Here is a 13,534-nt window from a genome sequence, read left to right as displayed (position 1 = left end):
CGTCAGATTTATTATTCTTTAGCCAGTATGGATAACTGAACATATTTTGCAGTTGAAGACGTGGATCAGTTCGGTACTATAAAGAAAGTTATATTCTTAAAGCACGTAGCTGAGAGGGACCAACAAGCAGCAGCGACAACAATGTGGAACACTGGACAGACAAGTCCTACACATCACTCAACTTATAGACATGTATTAATGTCATTGGAATGATTGCACGATGATGTACAGAGAAGGTTCGATACGCGTAATGACATATGAACTATAACACGCACAGATCACAGTCTGTATGCATGCATAAAGAACTACTTCACACATTTCTAATTTTACGAGAACTGTGCTATACTCGTAACTGCTTCTGTGTAGTGACCCGAAGTCAATGTTTCGCCCGGACAGCGTACCCAGATATGGATCATTTTCTTCGCTACAGATTCTCAATAGCTCACTTCAATACCATATCTGAAGAGTAAAATACTGCCATGAACTGCATCCAAAACAAGCTATCATTTTTCCCCACGGCTTCTTCGTCAGACAACGGTTCTTTGATAAGAGCACCTGATTCCATGGTCCTTTAATCTTCTAAGACAAGTTCTCCACGAGTCTGGTAAATGTGAAGCTCTCCTTACTTCCCGGATGAGCGACAAAGGAGCATTCTGGGTCGCCCTGACCAATTCTTCATCTTGTCTCCTTGTAGAGAATCGTTGTCTTCCAGGTGTTGGACGTCTCGCTACCTCACCATTATCCCTAAATCGTCAAATCCATCTCCTTGCTGTGGAAGCATCAACACCGTAATGACGTCCTGTCTCAAATGCACTAACACCGTTTTCAAAGAGAGCAATCTTTCACTCGCAAACATTTACATCAGCCATTTTGAAGCAGACCCATGACGTATGCCAATCATCTGATACGTTTCTCGTAGCTGAAAACTGTACAGATACCAGGTGGCGGTCGAAGAAATTCCAAATAAATACATCCATTTACAATATTTTTACTATGAACATTTGTCTCTTTGCTTAAAGGTTCGACTTCTATAAAATGAAATCTTGACAGAATGTGGCACCTAGAAAAGCCTACAACTGCATAATTTGTAGCGAGTTAAGATTTAAAATATTACCTGCACAGGTCTAAATAAAAATAATGACAGTGGACTCCAGTTAGATTCGAACGCTCGTCCTTTCGTAAACCGCCAGCCTATCCAGTCCGCCATTGAAACAGATGTGGAACTGCAATGATTCTCGACGTATACTGTATCCAAACTATTATATCGCTTAATTTGAGGATGTAAAAACCTTGCTGAAGCTCCACGGATCGCTAGAGTTGTGAACACTGGCACTTCTGTACTTGGGCATGCGCAATGCTCTGTTCTTGGACTCTAAATTATTCTGGCCGGGCAATCTTTGTGCATGTCATTGTACAACACTGTGATATTCCAAGTGAAGCACGTATTTGTCAACCAGTAATCGTGCAGCATGTAGGATATAAACAGCCACTGGGTGTATCTATCACAGTTTCCCACCTTTTCTTTCGATATAATTTAAGTGTTTGCCAACATCGAGGCACTGTGAAGATCAGGTGGATGCGCGTACGTTTAATGCAATTTTCCTAGAGCCCTATTAGACGCTTTTCGATGGTCCGCGCGAAGAAAGTTCTGTCAGTAACCCATACTACCGTGTGAAAAACATCGGTGCGGAGAGCGCAAGCTCAACCAAGAGCGGGCTCATCGTAAACAGGTCTTATGCTTAGTGCTTCATACTGGTCATCGATGAATGTTAAAATGACACAGGCCTAACTAGGGCCTAAATGTTTCGTGTACTTGAAACTGAAATCGCCTTACAGATTCACGAGGAACTGAATTTGACACAGCCGATGTGTTAAGAGATAACGCTCCTGTTGCCACGACTGGGGTAGTTTGGTGTGTCAAATACTTGCGGCATCTTCAGCTCTAGCGCCGGTCGTCGGTTTGCCGGCCGAGCGCAGCATTGACAAGACGATCGCAGGTAGATCGTGGGTGCCCGACATATGGGCCACTGAATATCCTAAGTCGTGTTGGGATTGAGCTGTTCAAGTGCCACAGTGTTAAAGCTACACCCATGGTAACTCGATTCAGGAAAAGCACAGCAGCAAGAGACAAATGCCGCGGGCAACAAAGTGTTGATTTCACATGTTGCTAGCGACTATCACTACTCACACATACAGGTCACAGATTAGCATGGGCACATTGAACGCTCTGACCAAGAAAGGACTGAGCCTGGATTGATCGGTCGCGGCACACCCTGATCAGAGGGGGAAAGTCTATGCATCCTGCTTGTCAAATGGGACAACTGCCAGGCAGCTGATAGGGGTATTTTCACGCGGAGTATATGACGGGATAAGACAAGTTCTCTATACGACTTGCAAAGTCTCTTACTGGCGTTTCTTTTTTTTTCGGCAGAAGAACCTACCGTCATATCATATGGACCAATTTGCCTACAACACAGCCAGCACAGCCACACGAACTGAATTGCTCTGCAATTTTCTGAGTAGTTTGATGTGCAATCTACAAAAATGGGGACACCTGAATGCTGGCCGTTCTCCCTCCTAGTCGTCTGACATTTTCCTTCTTTCAGTTACGACCTCTGTAGAATCATGAATAACCGCTTCGTGTACTGGCTTTTCCCCTTATCATTCCAGAACAATGTTATCCTCTCCTGGCTTCTCTCTCGTTCTTCATATGAGCTGCTCAGTATCATCATCTCTTGGCTGCAGCACTGGTGGCTCACTGTCCATTTCCTGTATCCTTCTCTGGCTTTCCTCTTGTCCTACCCATTGTCTCACATTCTATTTTGGTCAGGTCTATCCATGATCATCCTGATAGCATGTCCCCCAACAGGCATACTGTCTTTCACAGTCTGATTCCTCCTTACGCTGTTTTCATGGTCCAGTACAGTTCTTTCCTAGACCTTCGCTTTCACCACCTCTTTTAGGCTCCAGTATTTTCCTCAGCATGTTTTTTCTCTCCTTTCTCTAGCTGGTTCACATTATACCTTCTTCAGTTTATCGTCTCAGTCACATATTTGCATATCGTAACAGATTCCTCGCCATTACTTTTTGGTATCTCATCTTTGGGTGCGTAGGTGTGTGTTCCATGTGATACTGGCGAGTTTTTTATTTGTTGCTTTTTCCTAAAGCTGTCAGTTCGGTTGCTCTGGATGTTTAGTCGCATCCATGAACTCATTATGTAGCCGCATCTCGTCATAATTCTTAAAATGCTTCGTTTTAACTGTTCGGTAGTATTCACACTAGGAATAAGCTGATTCTCCACTGGCAGTCGTCAAGAGTTCCCATTATACAACACACAAACCAATCCACAACAGACTGAGTAGTTTCGAGGCAATAAATTTCTATAAACGAAGAGTACTAGACGATAAATCGTCCGCACAGACCTGAAGAGCACTGTACCTGTGAGCTTACCAGAGCGTGGTCATTCCCAAGTCTGCCACCGTATCTCCGGCTATATGCAAGCACATGTCGCCGCCTGACTGCTGTACTATGTCAAAATAAAGCAAGCACGACATTAAGGTCGGTTTCAACATAACTGTGATTTACAAGTCATGGTCCTACATGAGTGATATGCTCTTGGCTTCAACACGAAGTCTGTCTCACTAGCCAATTACAGTATGCACACAGTTCAACATGGAATTCCGACCACGGTGCAAATTTGAAATTTTAGCGAACAAACATTTGTCAGGGTTAAAAGGCACGGTATGTGACAAAAGATCCTACGATCCAATGGGACATATTCTTCCTATCTTACAAGGAAGTGTACTTCTGCTATTGTGTATACACGCAGGAAATTGAGGGCAGTGGAACAGTCATTAGAACAGACCCAGATTCCGGAACAGTGGTGTTCAATATCTCCTTCATGCCATCAGATTTTACATACATTTTTCTATATAACTTAAGCCCAGATGCGTTTAAGAGGACCATGCCTGATTTTCTTCATTGTTCTTGTGTAAATAATTTCGTTACAGATGTTAAACGTCATTCTAACAAATTTCATGCATGAATGCGTAAGAGAGGCTTATTTAAAACTGTAAAACATCAATAAAGGTGTTTAAGCTTAAAGTGAATTCGTTTTGCCCACCAGATAATTGTGGGCGTGTGGTAGAAACATGATTTCCTCGGCTATATCCAAACTAAGATTTTCCTACGGGTTATAATTTGATGACTTGACTAATGAGGGATCAGATTACTGCCTGCTCGAACAACAATGTACTACAAAGTAGAAACATTGGTGTGGTTTAGAACACACATCCTCTGAATACTGAAGTATGACAATTCAGCGTTATTCTTTATGAAATAAAATTGGTTTTTCTAGATTCTTATCCAGTGTTGCATTTTTTGTTTTTGTCTTCATGATTCAGTCCAGATGAATCAACGTGGCGGATTGATATCCGACCGTAGAGTGTGTAATCTTCAATGAGCGTGTTATGTTAACAATTAATCATGCAACAAATTGGATCTGTTTGGCATTTGAGTAAGTCCAGAGAAATACGTAAACACCATATCCAGGTAGATAGGACAGTCAAAGAGCACAGCAAAGAACCCACGTAGCTACACTGACCAACAACATTAATGTGGTCAGATACCTTAATAACCACATTCGCAGCGCGGACTGCTGCGAGACGTCCAGGAAAGGAAGCGATGAAGTTCTCAATGGTTTTGACAGGGATATGGAGCCATGCCGACTCCAGCACCGTGATCTGCTGCTCTAGGTTTCTCGGATGAGCACCCACAGCGCGTACAGCCCACTCAAGATTGACCCATAGAATTTCGACTGGGTTTAAATGTCGGGAGTTTGGTAGCCAGGGGAGTACGGTAAACTCTTCCTGGTGATCTTCGAACCACACACGTGCACTACGAGCTGTGTGATACGTTGCACTTTCCTGCTAGTAGATGCCATCGTGCCGAGGCAATTTTGGAAATTTGTGGTAATGTCTTATGGGACCAGACTGCTGTGGTCATCGGTCCCTAAGCTTAGACACTATTTAATCTAACTTAAACTAGCTTACGCTAAAGAAGACACACACACACACACACACACACACACACACACACACAAACACACACCCATGCCCGAGGGATGACTCGAACCTCCGAAGGGTGGAGCCACACGGACCGTGACAAGGCGTCTAAGACCGCGCGGCTACCCCACGCTCGTGCCGAGGAAAAACAAACTGTATGTAGGAGTGGACATGTTTGCCAATGATAGATGCATACTTCCGTTGCCCCACTATGCCTTCCACAATGACGAAACGACCCAGAGAATTCCACGGAAACGTTCCTCAGACCATAATACTCCTTCCTCCCGCCTGGTGCCTTTCGGCGATTGTTGCAGTGTGTTTGCTTTCAGACGTTTCGCTCCGTTTCCGCATTACGACAACGAATGTCGAACATAGTCGGTGGTCACATTAATATGACTGAACAGTATACAAGCATTAGGAATTAGTAACTTCACAAAATTTTGCTAATTTAACAAGTCCGAGTAACGCTCATTATGTGATGCCTTATTGCTATTTTCATTATTCAAGGGCCCAGCTAGTATTTGAAGGAATTAAATGAAATAGAAAAATGTTCTAATTAAAAAATGGTCTCTAGTCTACCGTAAAGTGGCAATTGAACCTTGACCTTTTTGAAGAAAGCAAAACAAGACCAGCTGAGATATTTACTCTGTTTTGCATCCCATACTCTGCTTCCATCTTAGATGATACTATGCCTTTTACTGTACAACGAAAATTAAATTGTGCGTCAGATTTATTATTCTTTAGCCAGTATGGATAACTGAACATATTTTGCAGTTGAAGACGTGGATCAGTTCGGTACTATAAAGAAAGTTATATTCTTAAAGCACGTAGCTGAGAGGGACCAACAAGCAGCAGCGACAACAATGTGGAACACTGGACAGACAAGTCCTACACATCACTCAACTTATAGACATGTATTAATGTCATTGGAATGATTGCACGATGATGTACAGAGAAGGTTCGATACGCGTAATGACATATGAACTATAACACGCACAGATCACAGTCTGTATGCATGCATAAAGAACTACTTCACACATTTCTAATTTTACGAGAACTGTGCTATACTCGTAACTGCTTCTGTGTAGTGACCCGAAGTCAATGTTTCGCCCGGACAGCGTACCCAGATATGGATCATTTTCTTCGCTACAGATTCTCAATAGCTCACTTCAATACCATATCTGAAGAGTAAAATACTGCCATGAACTGCATCCAAAACAAGCTATCATTTTTCCCCACGGCTTCTTCGTCAGACAACGGTTCTTTGATAAGAGCACCTGATTCCATGGTCCTTTAATCTTCTAAGACAAGTTCTCCACGAGTCTGGTAAATGTGAAGCTCTCCTTACTTCCCGGATGAGCGACAAAGGAGCATTCTGGGTCGCCCTGACCAATTCTTCATCTTGTCTCCTTGTAGAGAATCGTTGTCTTCCAGGTGTTGGACGTCTCGCTACCTCACCATTATCCCTAAATCGTCAAATCCATCTCCTTGCTGTGGAAGCATCAACACCGTAATGACGTCCTGTCTCAAATGCACTAACACCGTTTTCAAAGAGAGCAATCTTTCACTCGCAAACATTTACATCAGCCATTTTGAAGCAGACCCATGACGTATGCCAATCATCTGATACGTTTCTCGTAGCTGAAAACTGTACAGATACCAGGTGGCGGTCGAAGAAATTCCAAATAAATACATCCATTTACAATATTTTTACTATGAACATTTGTCTCTTTGCTTAAAGGTTCGACTTCTATAAAATGAAATCTTGACAGAATGTGGCACCTAGAAAAGCCTACAACTGCATAATTTGTAGCGAGTTAAGATTTAAAATATTACCTGCACAGGTCTAAATAAAAATAATGACAGTGGACTCCAGTTAGATTCGAACGCTCGTCCTTTCGTAAACCGCCAGCCTATCCAGTCCGCCATTGAAACAGATGTGGAACTGCAATGATTCTCGACGTATACTGTATCCAAACTATTATATCGCTTAATTTGAGGATGTAAAAACCTTGCTGAAGCTCCACGGATCGCTAGAGTTGTGAACACTGGCACTTCTGTACTTGGGCATGCGCAATGCTCTGTTCTTGGACTCTAAATTATTCTGGCCGGGCAATCTTTGTGCATGTCATTGTACAACACTGTGATATTCCAAGTGAAGCACGTATTTGTCAACCAGTAATCGTGCAGCATGTAGGATATAAACAGCCACTGGGTGTATCTATCACAGTTTCCCACCTTTTCTTTCGATATAATTTAAGTGTTTGCCAACATCGAGGCACTGTGAAGATCAGGTGGATGCGCGTACGTTTAATGCAATTTTCCTAGAGCCCTATTAGACGCTTTTCGATGGTCCGCGCGAAGAAAGTTCTGTCAGTAACCCATACTACCGTGTGAAAAACATCGGTGCGGAGAGCGCAAGCTCAACCAAGAGCGGGCTCATCGTAAACAGGTCTTATGCTTAGTGCTTCATACTGGTCATCGATGAATGTTAAAATGACACAGGCCTAACTAGGGCCTAAATGTTTCGTGTACTTGAAACTGAAATCGCCTTACAGATTCACGAGGAACTGAATTTGACACAGCCGATGTGTTAAGAGATAACGCTCCTGTTGCCACGACTGGGGTAGTTTGGTGTGTCAAATACTTGCGGCATCTTCAGCTCTAGCGCCGGTCGTCGGTTTGCCGGCCGAGCGCAGCATTGACAAGACGATCGCAGGTAGATCGTGGGTGCCCGACATATGGGCCACTGAATATCCTAAGTCGTGTTGGGATTGAGCTGTTCAAGTGCCACAGTGTTAAAGCTACACCCATGGTAACTCGATTCAGGAAAAGCACAGCAGCAAGAGACAAATGCCGCGGGCAACAAAGTGTTGATTTCACATGTTGCTAGCGACTATCACTACTCACACATACAGGTCACAGATTAGCATGGGCACATTGAACGCTCTGACCAAGAAAGGACTGAGCCTGGATTGATCGGTCGCGGCACACCCTGATCAGAGGGGGAAAGTCTATGCATCCTGCTTGTCAAATGGGACAACTGTCAGGCAGCTGATAGGGGTATTTTCACGCGGAGTATATGACGGGATAAGACAAGTTCTCTATACGACTTGCAAAGTCTCTTACTGGCGTTTCTTTTTTTTTCGGCAGAAGAACCTACCGTCATATCATATGGACCAATTTGCCTACAACACAGCCAGCACAGCCACACGAACTGAATTGCTCTGCAATTTTCTGAGTAGTTTGATGTGCAATCTACAAAAATGGGGACACCTGAATGCTGGCCGTTCTCCCTCCTAGTCGTCTGACATTTTCCTTCTTTCAGTTACGACCTCTGTAGAATCATGAATAACCGCTTCGTGTACTGGCTTTTCCCCTTATCATTCCAGAACAATGTTATCCTCTCCTGGCTTCTCTCTAGTTCTTCATATGAGCTGCTCAGTATCATCATCTCTTGGCTGCAGCACTGGTGGCTCACTGTCCATTTCCTGTATCCTTCTCTGGCTTTCCTCTTGTCCTAGCCATTGTCTCACATTCTATTTTGGTCAGCTCTATCCATGATCATCCTGATAGCATGTCCCCCAACAGGCATACTGTCTTTCACAGTCTGATTCCTCCTTACGCTGTTTTCATGGTCCAGTACAGTTCTTTCCTAGACCTTCGCTTTCACCACCTCTTTTAGGCTCCAGTATTTTCCTCAGCATTTTTTTTCTCTCCTTTCTCTAGCTGGTTCACATTATACCTTCTTCAGTTTATCGTCTCAGTCGCATATTTGCATATCGTAACAGATTCCTCGCCATTACTTTTTGGTATCTCATCTTTGGGTGCGTAGGTGTGTGTTCCATGTGATACTGGCGAGTTTTTTATTTGTTGCTTTTTCCTAAAGCTGTCAGTTCGGTTGCTCTGGATGTTTAGTCGCGTCCATGAACTCATTATGTAGCCGCATCTCGTCATAATTCTTAAAATGCTTCGTTTTAACTGTTCGGTAGTATTCACACTAGGAATAAGCTGATTCTCCACTGGCAGTCGTCAAGAGTTCCCATTATACAACACACAAACCAATCCACAACAGACTGAATAGTTTCGAGGCAATAAATTTCTATAAACGAAGAGTACTAGACGATAAATCGTCCGCACAGACCTGAAGAGCACTGTACCTGTGAGCTTACCAGAGCGTGGTCATTCCCAAGTCTGCCACCGTATCTCCGGCTATATGCAAGCACATGTCGCCGCCTGACTGCTGTACTATGTCAAAATAAAGCAAGCACGACATTAAGGTCGGTTTCAACATAACTGTGATTTACAAGTCATGGTCCTACATGAGTGATATGCTCTTGGCTTCAACACGAAGTCTGTCTCACTAGCCAATTACAGTATGCACACAGTTCAACATGGAATTCCGACCACGGTGCAAATTTGAAATTTTAGCGAACAAACATTTGTCAGGGTTAAAAGGCACGGTATGTGACAAAAGATCCTACGATCCAATGGGACATATTCTTCCTATCTTACAAGGAAGTGTACTTCTGCTATTGTGTATACACGCAGGAAATTGAGGGCAGTGGAACAGTCATTAGAACAGACCCAGATTCCGGAACAGTGGTGTTCAATATCTCCTTCATGCCATCAGATTTTACATACATTTTTCTATATAACTTAAGCCCAGATGCGTTTAAGAGGACCATGCCTGATTTTCTTCATTGTTCTTGTGTAAATAATTTCGTTACAGATGTTAAACGTCATTCTAACAAATTTCATGCATGAATGCGTAAGAGAGGCTTATTTAAAACTGTAAAACATCAATAAAGGTGTTTAAGCTTAAAGTGAATTCGTTTTGCCCACCAGATAATTGTGGGCGTGTGGTAGAAACATGATTTCCTCGGCTATATCCAAACTAAGATTTTCCTACGGGTTATAATTTGATGACTTGACTAATGAGGGATCAGATTACTGCCTGCTCGAACAACAATGTACTACAAAGTAGAAACATTGGTGTGGTTTAGAACACACATCCTCTGAATACTGAAGTATGACAATTCAGCGTTATTCTTTATGAAATAAAATTGGTTTTTCTAGATTCTTATCCAGTGTTGCATTTTTTGTTTTTGTCTTCATGATTCAGTCCAGATGAATCAACGTGGCGGATTGATATCCGACCGTAGAGTGTGTAATCTTCAATGAGCGTGTTATGTTAACAATTAATCATGCAACAAATTGGATCTGTTTGGCATTTGAGTAAGTCCAGAGAAATACGTAAACACCATATCCAGGTAGATAGGACAGTCAAAGAGCACAGCAAAGAACCCACGTAGCTACACTGACCAACAACATTAATGTGGTCAGATACCTTAATAACCACATTCGCAGCGCGGACTGCTGCGAGACGTCCAGGAAAGGAAGCGATGAAGTTCTCAATGGTTTTGACAGGGATATGGAGCCATGCCGACTCCAGCACCGTGATCTGCTGCTCTAGGTTTCTCGGTTGAGCACCCACAGCCCACTCAAGATGGACCCATAGAATTTCGACTGGGTTTAAATGTCGGGAGTTTGGTAGCCAGGGGAGTACGGTAAACTCTTCCTGGTGATCTTCGAACCACACACGTGCACTACGAGCTGTGTGATACGTTGCACTTTCCTGCTAGTAGATGCCATCGTGCCGAGGCAATTTTGGAAATTTGTGGTAATGTCTTATGGGACCAGACTGCTGTGGTCATCGGTCCCTAAGCTTAGACACTATTTAATCTAACTTAAACTAGCTTACGCTAAAGAACACACACACACACACACACACACACACACACACACACACACACACACACACACACACACACACCCATGCCCGAGGGATGACTCGAACCTCCGAAGGGTGGAGCCACACGGACCGTGACAAGGCGTCTAAGACCGCGCGGCTACCCCACGCTCGTGCCGAGGAAAAACAAACTGTATGTAGGAGTGGACATGTTTGCCAATGATAGATGCATACTTCCGTTGCCCCACTATGCCTTCCACAATGACGAAACGACCCAGAGAATTCCACGGAAACGTTCCTCAGACCATAATACTCCTTCCTCCGGCCTGGTGCCTTTCGGCGATTGTTGCAGTGTGTTTGCTTTCAGACGTTTCGCTCCGTTTCCGCATTACGACAACGAATGTCGAACATAGTCGGTGGTCACATTAATATGACTGAACAGTATACAAGCATTAGGAATTAGTAACTTCACAAAATTTTGCTAATTTAACAAGTCCGAGTAACGCTCATTATGTGATGCCTTATTGCTATTTTCATTATTCAAGGGCCCAGCTAGTATTTGAAGGAATTAAATGAAATAGAAAAATGTTCTAATTAAAAAATGGTCTCTAGTCTACCGTAAAGTGGCAATTGAACCTTGACCTTTTTGAAGAAAGCAAAACAAGACCAGCTCAGATATTTACTCTGTTTTGCATCCCATACTCTGCTTCCATCTTTTACTGTACAACGAAAATTAAATTGTGCGTCAGATTTATTATTCTTTAGCCAGTATGGATAACTGAACATATTTTGCAGTTGAAGACGTGGATCAGTTCGGTACTATAAAGAAAGTTATATTCTTAAAGCACGTAGCTGAGAGGGACCAACAAGCAGCAGCGACAACAATGTGGAACACTGGACAGACAAGTCCTACACATCACTCAACTTATAGACATGTATTAATGTCACTGGAATGATTGCACGATGATGTACAGAGAAGGTTCGATACGCGTAATGACATATGAACTATAACACGCACAGATCACAGTCTGTATGCATGCATAAAGAACTACTTCACACATTTCTAATTTTACGAGAACTGTGCTATACTCGTAATTGCTTCTGTGTAGTGACCCGAAGTCAATGTTTCGCCCGGACAGCGTACCCAGATATGGATCATTTTCTTCGCTACAGATTCTCAATAGCTCACTTCAATACCATATCTGAAGAGTAAAATACTGCCATGAACTGCATCCAAAACAAGCTATGATTTTTCCCCACTTGCTTATTGTGGCATACATGCAGTGTGGGTACAAACTAATATTCCCTTGTCACAAAGGGGAAAAAAATCAGCTGTTACCGATGATTAACGAATATCAAACACAGAAAAAATTAACTTGTAGGAATGCAGAACAACGTGGGCGTTTTCTTACAACGCAAGATATTCTCGCTACTGCAACACTGTGCATCTCATTGCAGCACGCCGGAGAATTGGAAACGGGCTTAGTTCTCCTACTCTGCTGAGTCTTTGCTCTCGTGCGTCACCTAGAGTAGCTTAACCGCGAAATTATGAATGGTCAGCTGTATTAGCAGCAATTAATTTCGCTTACGGATTCGTGAAAAGAAAATCATATAATAAGTTGACAACCAAGACAGCACCAATTATCGAGTGCATATTTTCGTCAAGTCTTTAACAGTCACTTATCAGGTGGTGTTGCAGCCCACTATACTCTAAGTGTATATGTACGCTTCAGTTATAGTAGACAGTAATAAAACAAAAACTACATAATTTACTAAAGAATCGAGCCAAAATCTTGCACAAACGTCTATTTGTCAAAGTATCTACCAGCAATCTTGTATATTAATTTGGAAATCGAGAATATAACTAATTGTATTATTGTCAGTAAAATATTCGTTAAATATATTTCGCACAAATGCTGCAGACAACGCCGTTAAAAAAGCCAAATTATTTATTAGTAAGTACGATTGTCTTAAAAGTGACTTGCTATGGAATGAATGAAACCAAAATATAAGTACAGAAACAAAACAGCTTAAAGTTTACGTATACAGTAACAAAAACAAGGATAAAAAGTAAAGTGCAGAGGATTACTGTAGTAAAGACAGGAGTTGTCAGCAAGTGACGGCAAACGCCCCGCGTGCATTATGAAAAATTAACGAGGTTGCACATGCGAGATGCGGGGCATGTGTGTCAATGTAACTGAGAAAGAATGCTCGACGATTACTTTCATGACTGAAACTCCGCATGATTCATTCAAAAAATAAATGTTTTGCGGTTTTATGTGCACAGGCTAAAGTGGCTACGGATAAACTGGTTCCTTTGTTAGTTAAAGTTGCTCATGCAGTCAGTGGACATGCCGCGTGGTATTGATCGCTTTCAGACGTGTTAAAAAGCAGGCTTACCTCCTGAAGTTTCCTCGTCCGAATTCGCTGCCAGGAAAAGACAGAAGAGCACGGCCCCGCTGAGATTCATAGCTGTGTCTCCGAACACTCCCAAGTTGTCATTTCATGTCTCGGCACTTGCCTTCACTAGTGGAAACACTGTCCATAACATCGGTAAAACATCTTTACGCTTTCCGAACACTTACAAGACATCGTAATTTATGATCTGTTCCTAAAAGTACCCGAAAGTGCGACATCTGTCACACATCCGCATTAATACCACAACAACCGACGCCATTCACACAGTAAATACGAGACAGCTGTACGCCCGCTCTCTCAG

At 42.7% G+C, this 13,534-nt stretch overlaps 1 protein-coding gene across 1 annotated transcript in view; it reads right to left on the bottom strand.

Annotated features, from left to right (window-relative positions):
- Positions 1-13,534, bottom strand: part of LOC124721448 (tyrosine-protein phosphatase 99A-like) — a 524,901-nt gene extending 511,367 nt beyond the window's left edge. The window contains exon 1 of the mRNA XM_047246429.1: positions 13,216-13,534. Within this exon, the coding sequence (XP_047102385.1) occupies positions 13,216-13,285 (70 nt within the window). The 5' untranslated portion in view covers positions 13,286-13,534. The remainder of the gene's footprint in view (positions 1-13,215) is intronic.

The sequence above is a fragment of the Schistocerca piceifrons genome, chromosome X (genome assembly GCF_021461385.2).
Source record: "Schistocerca piceifrons isolate TAMUIC-IGC-003096 chromosome X, iqSchPice1.1, whole genome shotgun sequence".
Lineage (NCBI taxonomy): Eukaryota > Metazoa > Arthropoda > Insecta > Orthoptera > Acrididae > Schistocerca > Schistocerca piceifrons.
Note: the sequence above shows the minus strand (reverse complement) of the source record. Positions and strands in the feature narration are given on the sequence as shown.